The sequence below is a fragment of the Branchiostoma floridae genome, chromosome 1 (assembly GCF_000003815.2).
Source record: "Branchiostoma floridae strain S238N-H82 chromosome 1, Bfl_VNyyK, whole genome shotgun sequence".
In the NCBI taxonomy this organism is placed as follows: Eukaryota; Metazoa; Chordata; class Leptocardii; order Amphioxiformes; family Branchiostomatidae; genus Branchiostoma; species Branchiostoma floridae.
The window spans coordinates 13,271,481-13,281,182 of NC_049979.1; the positions used below are offsets into that span (position 1 = coordinate 13,271,481).

Sequence of the window (9,702 nt, forward strand, 5' to 3'; positions counted from 1 at the left end):
CGGATATAACCGCCCAACTGATGAAGCATTACGTGATAGCGTTTGTCATCATAATGTAATACATCAAAATGATAGAGCGCGTCAGAGCCGACCATTAATTCAAGAACCATGCATGGCTATATACGCGCTAGTCTTAGTATTAACTCCTAATTGCATGCCGCACAGCGCATAGGTTTCACAACCCCCAAACGGTCAATTTTCGACAAAGCTGCGTATAGATGATGATCAGAAATTTCAATGTGACGTTCCTTTGATATTGTGATCGACAGTTCACACACGGTTGGGAAAATTACGGGTTAAGCCGACTCCAAATCACCGCCAATTTATCTTATATCGCGCATTTAACGACTCTATTCTCCGGGGCGCACGCTTCATAACACTTGATGCTCGGGCGAGTTTTGCTGCAGAATTACTACTGGCGACGCGATAGAAATCATTTCTAGTTAGAGAACTTAGCCATCTTTTCTCAGCCAATCATGGCAAGGATTCGCCTCCCAATAATCCATGTAGTTTGACAAAATAAAACAAAAAGGAACCACCATACGTGCCCTCAGGCGACGATATGATAATAAGCTCGAGACACGCATACGTACAACAAGAACAAAAGCTCCAAAATAGAGGGGACGCGAAAGTGTGGTTTAATCCAGGCTAGCCACGCCTCCACTTTCACTTGTGCATTGGAGTCGGCGAATTTCCCACGAGTTCGCCCGACAGGTGGATTGTAAGGTAAAATACCAGGAACAAAGGCAGGGGCGGGAAGGGACGCGGAAAGTACCGTAATCCCAACCGAATCCACCCAATGATACACACGCCACAGTTAACGGTGGGAAAGTTTCGCCATTAATGACACATTGAATAGTCATATATATCTAATCCGCACTGACATTGAGCTGCACGTTTTGTGTTGCTGCGCTTGGTTACTGAAGGTTCTTTAGCGGTTTATTCAGTTAGGGCAGTGCAGTCTCATCAGTTGACAGGTGCACGACGCACCTCTACCACAATAGCCCAGAGGGGTTAGGTTTGGGACGCACGAATTAACACGGACAAAATTTGAGTGGACAGAAATTATCTTCGGCGGTTTGCCTTTGTCCAACATTTCTGACCTACCCAAACATTAGCGTTTATTTTGTTCTTACCAAAGAAACAAGTGATGTTGAGTCTAATGATGTATTTAAATTTTACAAAGACACCTGTCCAGCGTGCTGAATCTGCATCCAAGGCTAGGTGTTTCCCACGCTCGGCGCAGGTGCACAGAACGCGCACTCCTGCCCGGCACGTGCCACCCCTCCCCCTGTCCCCAGGCTGCCGACACGGAAAGGTCGGGTGTAATGGTCCCAACAACAGGCCTCATTAGCAGCGCCTGGGGTCCAACAATGACAGGACGGCGGAGATGGCGTCTTCAACCGCACCGTAACCTTGGTTCTCGTGGGAACTCGGCATCACATAACCTGTCTAACTTGACAAAATCGGCCAGCCAATGAAAACCATCGTTGGGAATAAACGCATATCCGACAACAGGGTACTTCACTCAGTACTCCCCCACCCCCTGGGTGGAGTAACATAAATGCGCCAACATGGCACCGTTTATTATCTGCCAAGTTGCCTGTCATTCCGTTAAGACTTCATTTGTCGAACATGTTCAATTCAATAGTATACTGACTCACCGAGGCAATTACAAGGCAATCGTCCGAAGAGCGCCAGGCTTGAGGGTGGAATATCCAATCAAACGAAAACGATCATAACTAATCAATTAGTAGATATACATATGTGTGAAAACTTTTTCATGTTGGAAGTTCGTTGCCGTAGCAGCATTAAAAGACTCAAAGGGAAAACAGGAAAAAAACACGTAAAAAATGACGTAGATCTGTGGAATATGACGCAGCTAGTATTGCAGTAGCAATGAAAACCTTTGTGAGTAACGGTCTATATATAACACAGGTTGTTGTTGCTGTTCACATTCAGTAGTGCTTAGTGGTACAGAGGAGGTTTTCTTGCTGTTTCTGTAGCAGGGTATATTTCTATAGGGAGGGGTTGCTATCCCATTCCTTTCAGCCTGCTTGGGGCAGCTCCTTGAACACGGGGCCCCTTTCCGAAAGACAGGTGCAGCCCCAACTGAGATGCCTGTTCAGGGATTGATGCGGGGTCTCCCAGTTACCAACTCACTGGAACCAAGAGCTCAACTGTGAGGCTGGTACCAGTTGAGTTACAATGGTATCCCCTCTATAACACAGGGGAGGCTGGGAATTGCTTTAAAACAACAGTAGACGCCACACATTGTCGTTTATCGGCTTTCCAGTTTTATTCAGGAATGAGGCCCAAAATTACCAATGTACAGAGAGATGATTTGCTGGTTCCACCATATTTTGCAGAGCACTGCCATCCCGAAGTGCAGCTAATTCTTCAATGATACAAAACTTGTGTCCTCTTATTTAGTCCCCTTCCCTCTGGATAAAGCAGTCATATACAGACAATTGCAGCATCAATTGAGAATTTTTCCGTATTGTTACATATTTACAGAACATTCTTTATTCATATAGTATAGGCTTTTGTTATGTACCGAACAGATTTCATAATAACATTTTGACATTTTTGATGTGAACACTTTTGTACAGCGTTTTCTTTTGATATTCATATATGATCTAAGCAAGCTAAAGCTTGACCCTTCATGGTGTACATTATATCTAACATTTATTTTTAAACAGTTCATACATCTAAAATTTCAATCGTTCATTGTCTCAGCAGGTTCCAAGAGGCTTTGTTGACTCGAGACAAAAATGTAACACAGTATTTCTTTCCAGACATTTGGCACCACATCTAGCATAATCTGGCTGAAATAAATCTGACTAAATTTGCAACTCATAATCTTTAAAAAAAGTCTTGAAGATATGGAATATGAAAAGATACAAATTGAAACATTATCCATTCACCAACAAATTGAACAGAATTGAGGTGGGTCTATCATGGATACTGTTAGGGGCAAGTTTAGGACATGGGATAAGTCACATAAGGACATTCACCAGTACATGATATCACTTAGTACAAATTGGTATCAGTATCTACAGAATACTATAAAGAAGGATTTGCTTGATTTGAGCAGAAGCAATCACAACTACAATTGTAGCAGATTGAATATTGGCTTGTTTTCCTATAATACAACATTAAAATCCATTTCTGTGCACATGTACTGATTCCAGCCCTATGTCTTCTTGCCCCTGACATTAGGGCTCTCCGGAGGGGTGGTGCTGCTGGAGCTGCTGTGGGGCAGTTTGGGGCCGGAGCTTCTCCTGATCTTCATGGACATCCTGTGCCTGAGTTTGGGGGAGCCCTGCTGGTGCCGCAGAGTCACCCCGCCCTCGCTCTCCGTGCCGCCCTGCCCGCCATCCGACTGGTTGGAGTCCCGCTGGCTCCCGCCTGTGGAGATCACAGTGTGTGAGATCAGATCCACACATGTGTGTTTCAAGTTTAACATGTGGATGGATAGATGGAAAATCATCACCTGACACCACCCTGACCTATATCTGACTGTATCCACCTGTGGAGATGACATGTAGGTAATCAGATCCTCACATCTATCTGTTCACATGCAGGTAGATGGTGATGTCAGCAGGGAAATCATAATTTGGCATTCTGCCACTTGAATAGCAAAGCACATGTTTAAGCCAATATTACAACACTTCAAAAATGTGTTTACATTCATAGCTTGTCAGGCAATATTGCCAAAATGACACAAAGTTACCAGGCAGGAGACCTAATTATAGCAGAGCGCCATAACATGAATAACCAACGCTCTGTAGAGAGGGATGTTTGGGGAATTTTTCACTCAGGAAAATGTTTGCCTTGTAAACAGTTATAGTCATCGTGACATTTAAAAAATGGTTTCGTGCAAAACGGCTCAATCCATCACAGAAACACGGTGGAGGTAAACACTGCTGCTGCTGGTGGGCACGACGTAATCATGGTTGGTAGAGAAAAACTCAATATCAATTATGAAACAATAAATTGCTCTTAATAAAGCTGTTGGTGCCGCCCATCCGACAGTACTGAAAGGGAAGAGATTTCAGCCTATAGACACAGTACAAACAGGTAGGCTAACAGAGGTGTGGCCTCTCCCCACCACCTGCCCACTCACAGTTGACTGGAATACCTGTGTCAACCCCAACACTCTACCTACACTGTCATGTGGTCCCTGTCATCATGTTCACTCGGGGCCAAATTAGTACAGTTTCATTAGTGCATGTCATCACCGCCCACACCGTGTGTGCCAACAGCACTCAGCAGGCTTCCTGCCCCCATCATGTAGGTCTGCACACACCAGGGAGCTGTAAATATCCTCCGCAGGATTCTCCATGTGGTGTTGACTCTGCCCCGCACACATCCCGCTCCCCTGGCTCCTGTTCAACCACCTGTTACATGGAAGCACTCTGCCGTTACGATGGTTGTGGAAGGTTATGGGGAGGTCGCCGACACCAGGCTGCCATTTACCCTGCAGTAATGGTGCTGTTCACCTGCTGATGGGCGGCTGGCCCTGACAGGTGATGTGTAATTAGAACGCAGCTCCTACCCGCTAAACAAACTCCTGCACTGTCAAGACTTGGCCACGGCAAGCCAGTTCCTTGGTTCCTACCTTCTGGAATGGTTACAGATTAATGTGTCATTGTAAAAGAAATGTTATGTTCCTCTTCTCATCACTTGCAAGATGGAAGAAGGTGAAGACAAGGATTCCTTTATTTGAGAAAATGCAATATTTAGTGTCAATAGAAGAAATGGTAACTGTTCATTCCGCTCCCTATGGCCTCCCTACGAAAAAAGCTGAAGCAGCCATGGCAACTGGAAGAGCGCATTTTCTTCTTGTATTCTATAGTTGCTCTTCCAAAGAGGACTATAGAATACAAGAAGAAAATGCCCTTTCGAGTCATTACGGCTAAAGCTGTAGCTCTAAAGATAGTGGCATGATCATATAAAAAGAAACATGCAGTGTCTAATGCCCCTGACCGCAAGCTGGGAAATATGATACTATATGTGGTTCCACATTAAACAGTGCAATGATTACAGTGGCAATAGCTGCCCCAACATCTTGAAAAGTTCAGATGTCCAAGCATCCATAAAGCCTAATGGCACTGCAAGCATCCTGCCTTATATCTATGATTACCTTTCGCTGAGGAAACCTAAAACCTCTCCATCGTACCAAACCAATCTGCTAATGCACCCTTACTTATGTACACAAAACATCAACATGACTGTTATGGAACATTACTGATGGATTAGAAGTATGTCAGATTTTCCATAGCATCTTGCTGGGTTCATCCTTTACGGTACAAGGAAAACACATTGTAACGCAGTCAATTCTATTTTCTTACACATCATTGAAGTGTGTTCCACATGTCAAGATCAGGGTGCTCTAGAAATAGTGTAAGGTTTATGTTTCCCTGTAAATGTCGATCAGATATGACAAATACTAGTTCATGGATCCATGGTAGATTTACTAGTACTCTATTTCTGTATACAAAGCCACACAGATTACCTTACAGTCTCACTCAGGGTTCCCTTCAGCTCTCATTCTTCCTCTCAGGTATGGATACAAGTGGTTTACCGGGTTTGGAATTTCAACCCTCTGAAATGCTATTTTACACGTCTTAGTTTTTTTGTAAATCTTGTACTATTGGTTTCAAGAAGTTCTGATATTTGATTGTCACACTTGTACCATCCTGGCATAGAAGGTGCTGGAGAGAGCCCTGGGCTAACAACATTTAGCAACACATATATAGTAGAGTGGACTCATTCCTCAGGTAACCGATCTATTATGCTGCACTCATCCTGCATAGTTCCAGTTTTAAACTTCTTCAGTGGCGAGAGGCTTAATGGCAGGCTGAATAAAGGTTCTAGACTAGAACTATGCAGCTCCAGATGTCTTACTAAGGGATGACTGTGGTGTGATAGATGTCGGTTAGCTGAGGAATGAGTCCAATCTACTACATACAACATAAGGCAACACAGTGAGTGACAAGATATTAGGTCAATCAAATCTTTTAAAAGTCTACTAGTACTACATAAAAATTGAGCAGCACTACAGTCTACATGCAAAAATATATAAGGCATAGACACAACACAGCACAACACAACACAGACGACATACAAACCATCCATACACACCTACTCTGGTATTCAATTCCACGCCACTGTGTGAGTGCTCTGCCACTGACCTGAGCTGGCCTCTGCACCTTTGCCCATGGCTGGTGCATACACACTGGCAGAGAACTCCTCAAAAGTGGTCAGGTCTTTGTGCTGCTGAACAATGGTCTCCACATACTTGGCCCTTTCCTCATAGCTGGAGCAATGTGTCAAGGTCTCTTCGTGTTTGATTAAACTCTTTCACAATACATCTGGAAAAACATGCATTCATCCTGTCCATTTCATCATTCCTTGTTTCACATCTATGTCAATGTCATTCATTCTAGTCATCTTTTCTGGGTCCATTCAGTTTTTATACAGCGCAGCACCTGGGGACATGACCATCCCAGCAGATATTTGCAAGTGCATTTGCACGTTTTGATAGACCTTCACAAGAGTTTGGAGATGTGTATAGTTGTGTACGTGTAAGAAAACAAATATACCCTGCAGCACACTCTATGTGGGGTAGCCCCATGTCCAGACAATCTCCTTCCACAGCAGTGTCCTTGGAAACTACATTAGTCTCCCTATTTTCCTCTTGGATTTGTAGGCCAGAGTGTCTTCTGTATGCAAAGCAATGGCCTCGTGCTCTTTAAACTACATGATGTGGTGGTAAACAGACGTTCAATTCTATATATACATATACACGTTAAGATGTGCTATTTCAGTGCAATGTACACATACGCTGCCTCTCTACTTGTCCATTATGCAAATGCTCCTCTCAGACCCGTGTCAGTGCCCTTCTGTGAGGTATTACACAACATACCAAAGCACAGCTGAAATCCTACACAGCAAAAACCTTAAGAAGATTAAGAATGATCCTCAGGATTACCCTCCTTCTTAGAGCTTATACACAGCCCAAGGAATATTAAATGAAAGCACACAGGAGCTGAAAATATAAATTCTGGAATTATGTCAAGATAAGAATTAGTCTAAGATGGATTACAAAACTAGTCAGGTTGGGGAGAATGGTTGATGAGGGTGTAAGCTTTGGAATCGGTACAAACAAACAAACATCAATGTACTATTTCTCCCAGTGTAGATGGTAAGGAAGGGCCTGTTTGTGTTGAGAGCGGGCAAATAATCCTCATTCCAAGAAAGTGGCATTATACTGCTGAAAATATACATGCAAGTGTCCTTGGGTTTTTAAGGAGCTCTTCTCTTAGAGCAGGTTAATTCAAATGGGGCCAACTACTGAACAGTAAAACTGTGGGGAGAAATTATGATTCATCTGTATGTTGTAACACTATGACTCAAGACACATGTAGTACATGTATGTCCTTATTTCCACCTGTACAGTATAGCTTTTGCCTGCAGTGAGTATGTAACAAAAGAGGCCATTCTTAACTGTAACATTTAGTGTTCTGTTGATTGGGTGAGGGTGAACAGTAAGGATGAGTGACTGGTCCTCTCTAAGACAGGCTGGCAGACGTGGGTCTTCATATGGCACAGTGGGAGGCTGAACAGACAGGACCACAGCCTTCATACATAGTCAGCAGGGCCTGGTGTGTGTGTATAGGTATGGCACGTGCTGACCTCTAAGGAGCTGGCTATTGGTCTGCAGCGCAGGAATGCAGACTGTATCCAAATGATGGAAATGATAGCATCTGCACACAAAAGAAGATTAAGCTACCCAGGCCATGTAACCTGCCCTTCTTGCCCCACTGAACCCTTACAGGGGATTTGTCTGCAGAAGGAGCACAGAGAGCAGTGAACAATGGTGGAAGAACGTACCTGGAAAAGTTGGGCATGTTTGTTGGCAACACAGCATTGCCATAGCAACAGATAACCAAGGTAAACTGTGCTCTGCTAGACTGTACAACACTAGGCAACATATGGTGAACTAAAAGCATGATTACCAGACAAAGCACACAAAGAAGAAGTAAGAAAGAGTGGGACAAGGGAACCACAACAGCTGCCAGCATCATAATGTATGCATCTATCACAGTCTTTCTTCTGTACAGGGGAAACGTATGGTAACTGGTTTCCACCGGGCGAACACTCTGAAAGTCCTGCAGTGCACACAAACTCCATGTAAACTTAGCAAAACACCTCAAAGCATATCAAAGCAGCTCAGTCTTTACTGATTACCTGGGTTCAAAAGGTATGCATATTGTATTAATGGGAACTAATGTTTGGCATCTGCAAACATAACCAGAGATGAACACCAAAAGGCTCTTTCTTCATTAAAGATTTATTGCAAACCACAAAACCAGCCTGCAAAGGAAATTCATTCCCAGTTCCATTTTATACCACACAATTACCTCCTGAAGCTCAAAGGAGAAAATTCCATTACACCCATGCAGCAGGAGTAAGAAATCTCACTAACAAAATCCCTCGGACGCTTTGATGTCCAAATATGGTGAATAATTGTGAGGTAGGCTTCACAACAGATGGCACACTCTCACATGCAATCTCCGCCCTGCCTTGCCGTCAGCACGACAAAGGGCCCATGTTTGGTCGTGCTGCCAACAATGGCTGTTAGAGACATAGTCTATGGGTAGATCTACTTAATTATGGAGCCCTTTCACCCTCCCTGCGTGCCTGCCAATGGTCCAAATGCCTTAATGCTGTTACATGGACAGGATTTTGTCCATAACTAGGATTTAGCTGAATAGCTCCACTAGTCTAAGGCTTTTCAGAAGATTTTTTTCAGGGATTTCAGTCACTGATTGATATGGGTCTGAGCAGATTAGATGGGACAATCATTTTTCAAACAGCATGAGGCAACCCTGAGGTCAACGATGACAGAAACAAAGTCTGCGTTTTGGAATTGCTCTTGTCAGGGGCCAAGGGCGACATGTGACCTGGGGTGGTGCTGATAGTGGAGGTGGTGCCCGAAAGTAACGAAATTGTCCCCCTCGTACCATCAGGCTGCTGTGGGGGGAATGACTACTGACAAGCGACCGTAACTCACGGGCTGAACATGAGATTATAACAAATGACCTCTCAGCACAATTGCTGGGTTTTGTGGGACAGGGTGATTCTTTTGCCTTGTTCAGAAATCGGCATCCCTGTCCCATCAAGGTGAGCTCTCCAGGGATCGGCTCACTATGTTTCTAGGACTCTGTTCTGCCGGAGGCTGGGATCCTCACAGCTGCAGGGCAAGACTAGGATCCCTGGTGAAGTGCACAGAAAAGAGGTTCCCAAAGTTACGCATCGTCTGGGGATGGAGAAATGAAATTCCATGGACAAATCTTCTGCTTACAACAGATGTAACTTTGGAACGGCTTTGTGAACCCAAGGCGGTGAGCCAAAACCTATGTGACAGTTGTTCATCATAAAATTTAAATGTTGCCTTTAATAACATTTCTGAATTATAAAGCAGGCATTCACCAAACAAAAAGTTACAGGAGGAACAGAGAATACACAGAGAAAGCAAATGGCCCCTCCTGATGTTTAGAGACCACTTGCAGACTGTAACTTTTATGGACTGTTCCACAAGTCTGCCCATCCTGTGAATAACTGTTTGCTTTTTTTTCAATGATGGAGCTCAAATTGAATGATCTCTGTGGTCACATAAAGATGAGGATA

At 43.9% G+C, this 9,702-nt stretch overlaps 1 protein-coding gene across 1 annotated transcript in view; it reads right to left on the reverse strand.

Annotated features, from left to right (window-relative positions):
- Positions 1 to 2,280: 2,280 nt before the first annotated feature.
- The window catches only part of LOC118414051 (ral GTPase-activating protein subunit alpha-1-like), a gene marked incomplete in the record, with an annotated part of 36,169 nt that continues 28,747 nt past the window's right edge, over positions 2,281 to 9,702 (reverse strand). The window contains 2 exon segments of the mRNA XM_035817805.1: positions 2,281 to 3,411; positions 6,201 to 6,325. Coding sequence (XP_035673698.1) covers positions 3,197 to 3,411; positions 6,201 to 6,325 — 340 coding nt within the window.